The sequence below is a fragment of the Paramormyrops kingsleyae genome, chromosome 9 (assembly GCF_048594095.1).
Source record: "Paramormyrops kingsleyae isolate MSU_618 chromosome 9, PKINGS_0.4, whole genome shotgun sequence".
NCBI lineage: Eukaryota > Metazoa > Chordata > Actinopteri > Osteoglossiformes > Mormyridae > Paramormyrops > Paramormyrops kingsleyae.
In genome coordinates, this window is record NC_132805.1 from 819,910 (window position 1) to 833,466 (window position 13,557).

A 13,557-nucleotide genomic window follows, 5' to 3' on the forward strand; every position below is an offset into this window, starting at 1 on the left:
TAGTATTGATTTTTTTGCATGAGCGAAAAAAAGTTTGTGAAGATGTGCTTCGCCATTAGATTTTGATTTAGCGTTCTTTTCTTGTCCATTTTAATAACAGTATTTTCGTTTTAAATTAAGTGCAGTTACAATTTAAGTCAAGGAACGTTCCTTAGAGCTTTACATTTTAAAAAAATATTTGCTCGTAATTTTTACTTTTTTTTTTATTGTGTGTTCAATCTTATTGAGACGTGCTACCATGAATGCACTGATCAAATATAGCATGATATTTAACATGTTTGAGTTTTAAAAGAGTATCGTACTGTGCTCTCATTGTAAACAAGTGCCGATTCGTCGTGTCATTTCATGTACAGTTACATGAATGTAAGATATTATTCCTTTAGTGTTTTCAGTGGTTATAAGTAAGAACTAACACAGGCAAATTATGCATTTAGTAGCCATGATACACATTAAAGTAACATAAATCTGTTTTTGTTGTACCAAGAAATCCCACTGTTTGCAACCCTCAGCAGCTATTAGTTGTAGTACAAAATGAAAGAACATGTTTTTCATACTATAAGTACTGAATTGTTAGTTAAGGAAAGGAGAGAGTAGATTGCAGTCTATAATTTGAAAATTATAGAGTGCATTATTATATTATGTAGTGCATGACTGTTTAGTGTGCTTCCTTGTCGTAGGGCATATTAACGGGCAAGAAGATATCAAAATATCTGACAAGGTTTCTGAAACCATCTTGCATCACTCCTGTGTATTTCGAGGATGATGAACAGCAAAACCATATACCTTTCATATACCTTAAAGATTCCTTGACAGGACCCCTACTGTTCTGTTCATTCTTGGTGTATTGATGCCAGAGGTAAGTGTTGGATTAATTTTGAATTTTGAATGCACTTGATTAAGTTGCTGAGTTTATTATTTGGTAGATAAATCATGAATTTTATTCCAATGCACCATCTTTGGCCTTTCTGCACTTTATAATATTGATTTTAAGAAGGCAGAGGAAATGTTCCTTGCAGGCCCTCCGTTAGATCAAAGCCATGTACTCGTATTTAAACTTGAGGGTTTTATTTTCAATTATTCTGTAAAAATTATTAAGCAATTTTTCTTCTTTTCGGTGAGAAAGATGTCTTCAACGAATCAGTTGAGAAGTACATGAAAAGGAACGGTGTTTGGTTGTAAGAATAGTACTTACTATGTTTACATTTTTTTGTTTGATCAGAAGACAAATTTAATTAGTTTGTTTCTTGTGTTTCTCTCTTCCTTTTTATCCTCCCCTCTCTTCCACTCTCTTTTCATTGCTCTCTTAGTACTACAAAGTGTATATGTGCGTTTTTATTTTTATATAGGCCTAGTATTTATACATTTTATTGATTTGTTTTATATAAATCATTGTCTTAAAATAAATGTTTCAACTTCAAATCTGTCATCTGAATTTTTGCATAACCTACATATTACTACATATAACCTACATTATAGTATTAAAATATTAACAGATTAGTAATAAATATGTGTACTGTGTGTTCATAAAGAAGTTTAAAGGAAACATTTTATCAGCAGTATGCAATAATAATTGTTTATATTAATAACCCCCCATACATTTGTATTTATTGCCAAACATGTAAAAATAATAAAATTTGCAAGATTGTGGTAATTTTGCTCTGATCTGTGCCACACCTGCTCCTGTTATTTACCTGAGAACAGGTGTGGCTCATCAGAAGCCAGGAAGGATAGAAAACCTACTGGATAGTAGCTGTCCGGGACCGGAGTTGGAGACCCCTGAGTTAAGGCAACTAATATAGCCAGTTAGCTCACATCATCTTACTGTAAAATAAATACATTTCTAGTTTTACAGAACCTTTCATGGCGTTATCTTGTGAGTGTCTTAGTTTATAGCATATAGTGTTTAGTTGTTCGTGTGGTCTTGAGGAGAACGTTTCTCGGTCTCCTTATGGCAAGACAGGTTTATCATACACGGGTTATTTAATGTGTTTTATAAAAACAAGATTTTAAAAAGTTAAACCAAGACAAAAAAGCAAAATGGAAATGAGAAAAGCTTTTAAAAATTGCTTAGAAAATCTAAAAAATCTGATTAAAAGTGCAGTATGTCATGCCCCGCTCGTCCCCTCCTCCCGTGAGCCACGCCCCCTCGTTAACCTCCTGTGGAATCCCCGTGTTTATCAGCTGTTTCCAGTTTTCATTAGTCTAATGTATTTAAGACCGCGTCAAAGTATGTTTCCCCAGTCCGGTCATTGACGTCCGTCTTGCGTTTCTTCGATGTTCCTGTTTTGTCTCCCTTCTAATAAACCCTCGTTCACGCGATCTCACGGCTTCTGTGCTGCTTCTCCGCCGAAAGGCGTGACTCAGTAAACGTATACAGCTAAAAATCAGGCACAGTTAGAGGTTTTGTGTTATATCGCAATGTTTTTATTGGTTAGTTTAGTTTAGTTTTTTTGGCTGTTTTCTCATCTGGAAAAAAATAAGCATTTGATTCCTGATGTCGATCGTGTCCAGTGTTCTCCCCCCCCCCATCCAGCTTTTATTAAGCAGTTCGGTACCTCATGGCATGTGTAAAGTGTATTACAGTTCTGATATATAAGATTATTAATAACAGAATTGTGCTATTTTTTATTCCATTTTGCTCTTTATTCACACACACACATATCGCAGAGAACTGTGATGCGTCGGGGAAAAATCCGCGATATAGCAGGGGCGCGATAGGTGAACAGCCATATAGTGGATGATCACTGTATGCAATACATATACAGTGGTACCTCAGAACTCGAATTTAATCCGTTCGGAACTCCGGATCGAATCCTAAAAAGTTCCAGTTATGATCTAATTTTCCCCATAAGAAATAATGGAAAACCAATTTATTGGTTCCCGGCTGCAAAAAAATACACCTAAATATGTTAGCATTTAAACACAAAATGAACCGGATAAAACAAGAAGAGCATATACTGTACTAAACACATCTAAGCACATTTATCAAAACAGTAATTTGTAAAGTAAGAAAATAAATGTATCCAAACAATGTGTCCTACCCCGATCCTCCGCTCCTTCCGTGTACCACGCCCCCTCGTTAACCCCGTGTGGAATCCCCGAGCGATCAGCTGTTTCTGGTTGTTGTCCTTAGTCCTCTGTATTTCGTCCGTGTTTCAGTTTGTTTTCCCAGTCCTGTTATTGTATTGTCCGTCTGCGTTTTGCCTGCCTTACCTGTAATTAAACCCCGTATTTCCCTATACCCTGACGTCTGCGCCTTTGTCTACATTCCATCCCCGCCCGGCACAACAATATTATTATAATTAAACGTATTAATGGTTTATTATTAATATTAAAATAATGAATAAAAAAATCTTTATTTTTAAATGCATTTTATTATAATTACTGTTACTGTCTATCATTGTCTAAATGTATTTTTTTACTGTCTAAATATATGTATTCAGCTAGTGTAAACATGCACGATGCTATCACAGCAAATGCCAGGCTGAGACTGAAGCTTTACCCTTTGTTTCCTCTGAGAGACGTGCTATGTGACTCATTTCCCCGCCGGTACAAGTTATCTTAGGTCGGTGTTCACGGTTTGACTTCTGAGATTCAGATCGAGCTGTAGGTACGTTTTTTTCGAACTGGTTGGTTCAACTTTTAAGAAATTCGAGTTCTAATGAGTTCGAGAAATGAGGTACCGCTGTATGTATGTCATACATATCTGTATGTATGTAACAGTGGTTTAATAGAATAAGGGTACACGCACACTGTGCCAACGTTAGCCAGTTATGATGGTTGCACAATTAATTTTTCCTTGGAATAACAGCGGGAAAAATAAAGCAGCAGGGTCTGAACATCGAATTATTACCCGAACCCCATCCATCCACCACATCACTCCTGTTCTTCAGCAGTTACACTGGCTCCCTATTCAGTTCCGTATCCAGTTTAAAGTCCTCTTGCTGACATTTAAAGCTATTCACAACCTTCCCCCCCCCCCCCTATTTATCTGACCTCCTTCATGTTTCTATTCCATCTCGTTCTCTCAGATCCTCTTCCTCATTATATTTGTCTGTTCCACCTGTCCGTCTTACCACAATGGGGAGCAGAGCATTTAGCCGCTCTGCACCCCGCCTTTGGAACTCCCTCCCATCTCATCTTAGAAACATGGACTCATTTTCTCATTTCAAATCTGGACTCAAAACCTATCTGTTCAAGCGAGCCTATTCATTGTAAAATCCATTTATTTGTCATTTATATATTTTTTTTTTGCATTTTATCTTTTGTAGTGTGTATAAATTTTATGTATGCCTGTACGGTGACCTTGAGTGTCAGAAAGGCGCCTTTTAAATAAAATGTATTATTATTATTATTATCAGTGCTCTTGCTACGCTACCACGGGCACGATGCTAATAATTACAAGAATAACAAGCGAGCATTTATAGCTTGATTGACTTAATCTGGTATTTGAACATTTTAATAAACCAACAAAGGCCAGATTAAGAATATTTCATATCGTTCATAATTGGCAAGACTGTAATTCGAAAACGTACAATTTTTACACTTTATTAGCACTAACTTAGCAATTTGGAAACGATAATAACGATTCCCCGGTTGCACTTCCCGTTGCGGCTGAGCGTGCACATGACGTCAGTGGCTGAGCGTGCATATGGCTGAGAGTGCACGTTCTGTAGCCAGACCCTTTTGCGCGCTTTCAATCGATAGTGTCGGAAATCAGCTGCCACGCCTTGAATCTCTGACGTAATTTCCTGTTTAAATTACAAAACGAGCAGAAAATTGCGTGCAGGGGTTTCAGAAGTGAGCAGAGATCGCGAGGCTGCGAGAAGCGAGCGCTCTTATCTGCGTTTCAAAAGCGCGGTGCGCGCTCATAGTGTCTGTTTTGCTCGGTTTAGCTATGCATCTGCGCTCTCGTATATTTGGCACTGATCTCACTCCATAGAATCGTCGTCAGTGAAGCGACGCAGCGCAGTTGATAGGGGTGGGTCTGTGTGGTTTGTCCCCTTGGTCTGGGGTTTTTGTCATCGCGACATTTCAGTCACCAAACCCAAGCGCAGTACAATCCTGCACAGCTGAAGTCACCAGGTAAGACAGATGCATGAACTATTAAAATGTTTAAGCAGGTCTATTAATAGGAACGTTTTATTTAATAGAGAAAATTAGTTGATTTTTGTTTGTTTTTCAGTAAACGATATATTTAAATAAATAATGTACCAGATAAAACCCAGCCCAGATAAAACATCGAAATATCGGAACAATTTAATATTTTGGTACGATGCATTGCATTTCATGCTGTGGATAAGTCAGTATGTGTCTCGTCAGATTTAAGTATTATATTTAATGTTATTACATAGCTTATGAAACCTTTTCTTTTCAGACAGATACTGTAATGGACACATTTAAATGCGACGACTGTATTGTCACCACGATACCGCTGGTCAAGGGCGACCGCGGGCAGTCAGAGACCTTGACGCCGGAAACGTTTCACCGTGTGTTTAAAGATTCATACAAGGTCTTTCGTAAAGGACAGCCCCAAGCGCTGGGGGTGCGTCTTTATTATTATTATTATTATTGTTGTTATTTTTTTATGTTCCGTTAACAACAACAGAAATAATAAATTTCATTTCTCGGCTTGTTTCTTCCTCAGACTGCTCAGATTGTCACAGGGCTGCTTGCTATCACTCTTTTCTTGGCTCAGATTCCCCTAGTACCACACATGATGCATTATGCGATGCCCAGCCTTCTGGTAATGTATCCTTTACTCATCTGGCAAAGTGACGTGTTTTGTCAGTATTGTATGATGTATTTAAACCCTGATTATTGTGTTAAATCAGTTCTCCCATTTGCTTGACTTGATATTTAAACTTCGGATGTTATCAGCTGGAAAACAACACTTCCGATTATTACATTTATTACTTAATTTGTATTTATTATATTTTGTAGTTTGTAGCTTCTGGCATAGTATCATATGCCGCTGGACACTCGTCAAATATGTGCGTGGTAAGTCTCAAACGACGCCTTTCCTTCGTATGTTAATACAGATTTGTTAATGTTTAACGATAAATCCCAAGTAGCAGGTACCTACACCGTCAGAATAAATTGTACAGCACGGGTATTGTTTTGTTCCCTAAGGTACAAACAACATTAATGTACCGCTGATAGTCAATAAAGGTCCTCAGAGTCCATTTTGTTGTACTTTAGGCTAGAAGGTGCATTTCCCTGTACAGGTAGGGTACAGTTGGCAGACCCTTGAGGGTAAAGCCCCAGTGAATAGTAATTGTACCCTCAGAGGTATATGTTGGCATTATTATCTGACAGTGTATAATTCCAGCTCTCAGCTCTGATATGATAAATTCACACTTCCACTGGGTGAACAAATGTGTGCTGCTTCACTCACCTGTACCTGTGTTTTCTTTTGCTAACAGACTAGAATTTCATTCACTCTGAACATCATCAGCTTATTCTGTGCTCTGACTATTCTGCGTTTCTGGATAATGCGTCTCTGTTCACTTGGGCCACCATGGAATTTTAGTGTAAGTCTGACAGCCCATAGATGTTAAGATTCTATATTTAGTTATTTTGGCAGATAAGTCCAGCATTAAGGCTATGAGAGGGAGTAATATTGTCAAATGTATTACAGTTTGTTTTATAATATATAGAGGCTTCTGTAATTTTATTGCAGTTTTGTTTCTCATCACAACCCTGTACTGGATGAATGTTTATGTAAATGGATGCAGGTCTATTTTATTAATACTGTGCAGTCAGATGTCTATAGCAATTTTAATTCATCATATAAATGGTTTGATAGACTTCAAGGCATGAGTAGGTCTGTAAGATGCATTTATATACCACATGGAATGTATTTGTATGTAATATAAATTCTTTTCTGTTAAAAAATAACCATCCATACTTCATTCATTACAGGTTGACAAAGGGTTCGATATGATTATTGCAATTCACCTCTCGCTGCAGGTGGTTGTGACGATAGTTTTAATTTACTGGGAGAGTAAAGCAATATAAAGGAATCTCTTCAATACCCTGGTACGGAAAGAATGTATATAATGTGCAATATGCATATATATGAAAAATATATAATATCCAATATGCATATATAAAATATGTGCTTTTGTGTGTATATCTATATATAATAATTATTAGGTTGTCTAAATGGATATTAATCATGTCACTAGAACTGTAGAAGTTAGTCAGTATAGATAATTTTATTTTTCTTCATTCATTTTCAGCCTTTGATCAACTTAAAGTACGTCTGAATCCAACAGTGGCTGGATTTTTGACCTTTGGAATGTTTTGTCCGTGAGACAGTGATCATCCTCTGAAGGTTTTGGTCTGTTTCTTATCCTGATGGCTTCTACAAGGTGGAATTAAGACCTTCAGTCGGGAATAGAAAAGTGTTCTGAAAATAGATTATTGGCCCGTCACAAACGAGGGTTATAACTCTCACGAAGCTAAAAACAAACATGCACTATACAAATTCCTTACTACAATATTTCAACAACAACAGGGACGTAAAACTGCAGAAGTTCCCATTTCAGGCCAATGTAGATTTTTTATGCTTAACACTTCAATGTATATAGTTATATATAGGTACATGTTAAAATGTTGAAAATATAAGCAGAATTGTTATTTTAATGTCTATTACAAAGTTTTAGTTATTTAGTATAATGCCTGATTGATACACTAGGGGGAGATCACAGGCATGTTCCTCATCAGAATTGTGTTAGAACGGATGTTGTGCCTGGTTGATACGCTGTCGTGCAGCGCTTGTGTGGTGGCCTCGCGTGGGGGACTGCCCATGTGCCAGACTCGTTCGATTGTTTTGAAATGTAATGATTTAAGATATAATTGCAAATGTGTCATTGCATTTAAAATCTTTGTTTTTTCTGTATTTTGTTTTAAATAGTTAATTAAGCAACTGTGAAGTGATAATATACAGTGGTATCTCGGTTCTCGAACTTAATCCGTTCCGGACTCCGGATCGAATCCTTAAAAGTTCGAGTTCTGATCGAATTTTTCCCCATAAGATGTAATGGAAAACCAATTAATTGGTTCCCGGCCCCCCAAAATTACACCTAAATATGTTTTTTTTTTAAACACAAAATGAACAGGATAAAACAAGAAAAGCATTTTTTTCTTAATGGCTTCCAAAACGATAAAGATCTTATCCCAACATTACCCCTGTCCTGCCCCGATCCTCCGCTCCTTCTGTGTACCACGCCCCCTCGTTAACCTCGTGTGGGATCCCCATGTGATCAGCTGTTTCTGGTTGTTGTCATTAGTCCTTTGTATTAAGTCCGCGTTTCAGTTTGTTTCCCCAGTCCGGTCATTGGGTGCGTTCAACTTGCTTACAGCGCTGGCTTAAAGCAACGCATTCTGATCCTGACACAATGCATTACGGTTAGATGCATTGCGATCTCTCACCAGGCTGCACAAACTGGAACCGCCTCCATGACGACACACCTTTGCCCTTAATGGCTGAAGAGTTTAGTTACACGCGTGACGTTTGTATCCCAGGCAGTTCCGACGCGTAATCTGCTATTTCTCCCGAATATCACGTAAAGCAGTGAGAACTGGTTTTCAGTTAATTTACCTGGTAAAATAAAGTTTAAATAAATGACATAAATGCTCTAATAGTACACGTAAGTTAGTTGTTTTTTTATTGTTAGTTACTGTAATGTTGCGCTGCTTTATTTGGTTAATCGTCCAGTCTGTGAAGAAGGCATTCAAGTAAGAATTGCATTGTAGTATGACTCATTTCCTGGCGCGTACAATTTATAATATGTCGGCGTTCACGGTTCGACTTCTGATATTCAGATCGAGTTCTAGGTCAAACTGGTTTGTTCGACTTTCAAGAAATTCGAGTTCTAGTGAGTGCGAGAACCGAGGTATCACTGTATAGGTAAAAGAAAATCAGTAAATATACCGTACTCTATTCAGGATGACATGATCCATGTTTCTACTGAATTGATTCTTGATTCAGAAAGTGTGATGTAAATTACTGATTGAAATGAGTGTTGACAAATCTGTTTGTATTGTGATTAACATGTTACATGCAAATGAAACTGAAAGAAAAATAATTTTACTCAGTAAAAGTTTTTGAAGGGGAAACATCGCTGGTGATTGTTAGTTTTTTTCCTCTCCCCTTTATTCAGGATGGCAACATTTATGTGCTTTGCCTACAATAAACCCCTCGTTTTGGATTTCCGTCTGTCTCACCCTGATTCCCCGCTGCCTGCTCGCTCGCCCTGCGCACGGCCATTACACTCTCTGGTCCTCAGTGTATTTATATGAAATTGTGTTTTATATTTTTTGTTTAAATAAAAAAAAATGTTTGCATGACTGACTTTTAGCAGGTATTATTTTCACAATATATTACATTTTTATTATTCATTGTCAAAAATAACAGAATTATTCAGAAAGATTTTATGCATTCAGGCACAATGCAATCAATCCAAATGTGAGCCATTTGTAAAGGCAAATAAAGTAATCAGTCTAATTTCTGTTGGGTGTGTCTTTCTTTCAATGCTCCCACAGAAGCACGTGAAGCAGCACTTTGCTCAGTGTCTGGTGCTGTTTTCCATCCCTTTAATGTCTTTCTAAGAGCAGGGACTTCGGTGTGGACAGCAGGGACATGTCCCTATCAAACTGTAGGAGTATGTGTGTGTTTAGGGGGGCAGGGGGTTGGGAGCTGATTTAGCCCCCACCAATGCTGAAACCAAACCTATTCCCTTGCATCTTCCCTTTATCCTTTATCTTAAGATGCTGAGAGTTTCAGTTTCAGAATGATTAATTTTCTAAATTTATTTTTATACAGCACCTTTCGAAACGCATTTGCTTATGCTCAATGTGCATTTAAAAGTGAAGTATAGGCCTATTTTCGGTTAGTACTCCATGCAAAAGTAAAGGTTCCGTTTTTTCAGTGTAATTAACAGCTTAACAGATACCCAGAACATAACCCGATTAGTCTGTCTCCGTTATATTCCTTTCCAAATATGCCCAGTATGACGACCACCATAGTGCAGCACCAACTCCGCTGGACAGGCCTTGTCACCCGCATGTCACCCGCATGTCACCCGCATGTCACCCGTCTACCTAAGCAGATTTTGTTCTCAGCTAAAAGAAGGTCAGCGTGCCCCCGGAGGGCCAAAGAAACGCTTCAAAGACAACATCAAGGCAAATTTTAAAAAGTTCAACATAACGCTGAGTAACTGGGAGGATCTGGCTATGGACAGACTCTGCTGGAGAAAAGCAGTTCAGGAAGGTGCGGCTTCACCACGAAACTGAACTCCACCGCGCCGCAGAAGTAAAGCGATGAATCCGAAAGGATCTAAAGAAAAAGGCTCCATCATTACTCACCATCTCTACTTTCCCCCCTGCCCACACTGCACCGAAATATGTGGATCGCGGATTGGCCTCTACAGCATGGTTCGAATTACGGGGGGTACTGTACCCCGATCAAGACCCAGCCCCCCCCCCAAAGAGACAAAAATAGCAGTTTTGGGGGGAGATGAACTCATTATGTTTTCATTCTCATTTTATCATGAATAAATTGTGCCTTTCTGAAATTAATTCACCACTTAGCCTGTGTGGTTTGTTATTAGGCTAATGTTAATGCATAAGAAGGTCTAACGTTATGCTCTGAAAAAACATTACTATAAGTGAAACCTATAGGGGCAACGTAAAAAAAAAACTAGCTAGCAAATAATAAGCCCTATTATTTGAATTTTAGTGGTATTGATTCTGCATTCCATAATTTCATATTTATGGACATTTTTAGAAGCTTCATCTAATAGCCCAGATACTGTTTTGTTAAACATAGATTAGATTTTATTCACAAACACATTATGAGGAAAAGGAAAGATGAGATCAGACCTTTTTTTGGTGGTAAAAGAAGAATAAGTAGGAAGTATTAGTGTTAAGTGCTACAGAACATTACACTAAAAGTATAGGTGCAGTTTTGCAAACTGTTAATGTGCATGAAGGAAAGTGGTGGTTATTGATTATTTTTAAAATGCTAATAAAAATTTCCAAATTTCCTACTTGAAGTCAGTCTTGTCTGTAAGTCAAATGCCCCATCTTATTACTTATCTTGGCTAGGATCATCAATCTACATACATGTAAGGATGTTCATGTAAATGTTTGTTTTTTCTTCCAGTTTCTGCCTCTAGGTGGCAGCAGAGTAATTCAGATTACAGCATTACAGTCACATGACAGCTGGGCCTACTCGTGGTGAGTGGACTGTAAATATTCTCTCTGCTGCATTTCTCCTCTCATTCTCTCTCTCTCTCTCTCTCTCTCTCTCTCTCTCTCTCCCTTTTTCCATCACTCTTCATTCATTCATTTCCTCTCTGTCTCACTTTTTTTCCGCTAACAGCCACATTTTACAGCAGCTGTGTAAGAGGCCACGCTGTGACAAAATATCTGGCATGTCCTTGGTGCGCCCCCCCTCCGGCTGCAGGCGCCCGGGAGCGGAGGGGGTCCTGGACGAGATCCGTGTTGCCCTGCTGGAGTGCAAGGTGTGCTTCGAGAGCTTCAGCGTGCGACAGAGGGAACGGAGGCCCCGCAATCTGCTCTGCGGCCATGTTCTGTGTGCAGCTTGCGTTGGCGCCCTCTCGAATCCCGTCCTGCGGACCCTGGAGTGCCCCTTCTGCAGAAAGGCGTGCAGCGTGTGCCACACGTCGGACTGCCTTCCCCTCGCCGACCTCTCAGAGCTGCTGCACAGGAGCTCGGCCCCCTCCCCCCCCCCTCCCGTGAGCAGAGATGCCTCCAGGCCTGGGGGGCTGGCTGCGGGGGCCCTGCGCCTACATTCTGCCTTTGGGGGGTGGGGAAAGCTGGTGAACCCCACTGGGGTCGCCGTCTCTGAGGCAGAGGGGGCCATCGTGGTGGTGCACGACGGCCAACGACGAGTGGTACTTTTCAGAGCCTGGGGCGAGGAGCTGCACAAGTTCGGTCAGAAAGCAGGTTCCGCTGAGGGGATACTCCACCCCCTGGATGTGGCAGTGGTGCCTGACGGGCACGTGGTGGTGACTGACGGCGGAGACGGTGCTGTGAAGGTGTTCACGCCGGAGGGATGCCCCGTGGTGACAGTGCGGGATTCCTTCCGGCTGCCGTGGGGCGTGACTGTAGACAGGAGGGGTCACATCCTGGTGACGGATGCCGAGGGAGACACGCTCTCTCAGCTAGCGGTGGACTTCACCCGCAGCCGGACCGTGCTGAATCGGGTGGCTTGTGCTGACCTGCAGTGTCCCAGATCGGTGGCTTGCTGTCCGGCTACAGGGAGGGTGGTGGTGTTGGAGCACATGGGGGACCCGGCGGACGGGCGGAGAGGCCGCAGGCCTGCGCGATTCAGCCTCTTCAGCAGAGAGCTCGTTCTCCTCTCGAGGATCGACAGCTTCGGCCTCAGCCTCGCATCTCCGCCGCGTCTTCGTATCTCCGCCGTGGCTTTCGACTTGCATGGGAACGTGATCGTGGCAGATGTGGAACAGGCGTCGATTTGGAGTTTGGGGACGTCTCAGGGTTCGCCACCCCTCATCCCCCTGGTCAGCGAGGGTCTGCTGTGTCCCCTGGGACTGGCGGTCACTTCCCAGAACATGCTGGTCGTCTTAGACAGCGGCGACCATACGGTGAAAATTTTCTCAGCTAGCTCTGACCCCATCTCCCCCCAACAATGACAGAACCCTACGATGCTGCATGTGGGCTTGATGTTTGGGCAAATCTCCAGCCTCCTCACTCAGGTGCACCTCACATCTACAGCACTGATTCTGTTCCGTACACTGGAATTGTTGGTATGTTTTAATTCAGCCGGTCACTTGTCTAATGTACGATGCTATTCCACTGCTTCCACCAGTAGATGTGTTTCTAATGCATCTCCTAATGATACTCTGCTCTCCCAGGCATATCTGCTAAACACCTGAGGAAGTCCAGGTACATCAGTGCTGTGGAAAGCAGGTCAGCAGCCGTCCATAATTAATCGAATGAAAATGTCACAGGAAAATCAATGTACAATGCTATGGTTGCATAATAGTGTTAAAATGTGTGGGTTATTATTTAAAAATAAAATTAAAGTGGCTAATATAACAGAAATGTCTATGCACATTTGTCTAATAGTACATTGTGTGCTCTTACCTAATGTCTTACTTATTATGAGTTTGCATATGACTGAATGTTCCCTGAGTGGCAGTTATTTCCTGTGATGGTGACGTCACAGCTGGATGTTTGTAGTACTTAATGACACCATGGTGATAAGTAGCCATTAAAGTATTACATCAGTACAGAAAAATGTTAGATGACGATGTTAGAATGCAGGTCACCTGAAGGCCTTGTATGATATGTTCAAATATCGCTCAATTTTCCTGCGGTTTTATTTACTTTCTACATCTTTTTAAAATACATCCGCCTGTTTCATGTTTGCCGTGTTAATGACCCCCAGTCCAGGTAAATCCTTTCTCCCCCCACATGCCCTGTACTGTTGCAGTTTACCTGCACAAGGTTTATCTTCTGCTTACCTGGGATATTTCAGATTGCAATGTTTCTTCCTGG

At 40.5% G+C, this 13,557-nt stretch overlaps 1 protein-coding gene and 1 long non-coding RNA gene across 5 annotated transcripts; both read left to right on the forward strand.

Moving 5' to 3' along the window:
- The first annotated feature begins 16 nt into the window (after positions 1 to 16).
- LOC111850445 (uncharacterized) lies at positions 17 to 9,514 on the forward strand. Of its 3 annotated transcripts, none has more exons than XR_011992850.1 (10): positions 17 to 363; positions 678 to 856; positions 1,124 to 1,175; positions 1,308 to 5,085; positions 5,378 to 5,545; positions 5,648 to 5,746; positions 5,944 to 6,000; positions 6,426 to 6,533; positions 6,925 to 7,041; positions 7,245 to 9,514. It is a non-coding gene; the product is annotated as an uncharacterized lncRNA (long non-coding RNA). The 3 variants fall into 3 exon arrangements; XR_011992851.1 differs by lacking the exon at positions 1,124 to 1,175 and adding an exon at positions 5,186 to 5,270; XR_011992849.1 differs by lacking the exon at positions 1,124 to 1,175.
- A 1,724-nt stretch (positions 9,515 to 11,238) lies between these two features.
- LOC111850436 (E3 ubiquitin-protein ligase NHLRC1-like) lies at positions 11,239 to 13,080 on the forward strand. Of its 2 annotated transcripts, none has more exons than XM_023824328.2 (2): positions 11,239 to 11,247; positions 11,393 to 13,080. In XM_023824328.2, exon 2 carries the CDS (start codon positions 11,445 to 11,447, stop codon positions 12,687 to 12,689), a length of 1,245 nt encoding a protein of 414 aa, XP_023680096.1. In that variant the 5' UTR covers positions 11,239 to 11,247; positions 11,393 to 11,444; the 3' UTR covers positions 12,690 to 13,080. The 2 variants fall into 2 exon arrangements, 1 of the variants encoding a protein (XP_023680096.1); XR_011992786.1 differs by lacking the exon at positions 11,239 to 11,247 and having other exon boundaries at positions 11,336 to 12,803; positions 12,912 to 13,080.
- The last annotated feature ends 477 nt before the right edge of the window (positions 13,081 to 13,557 follow it).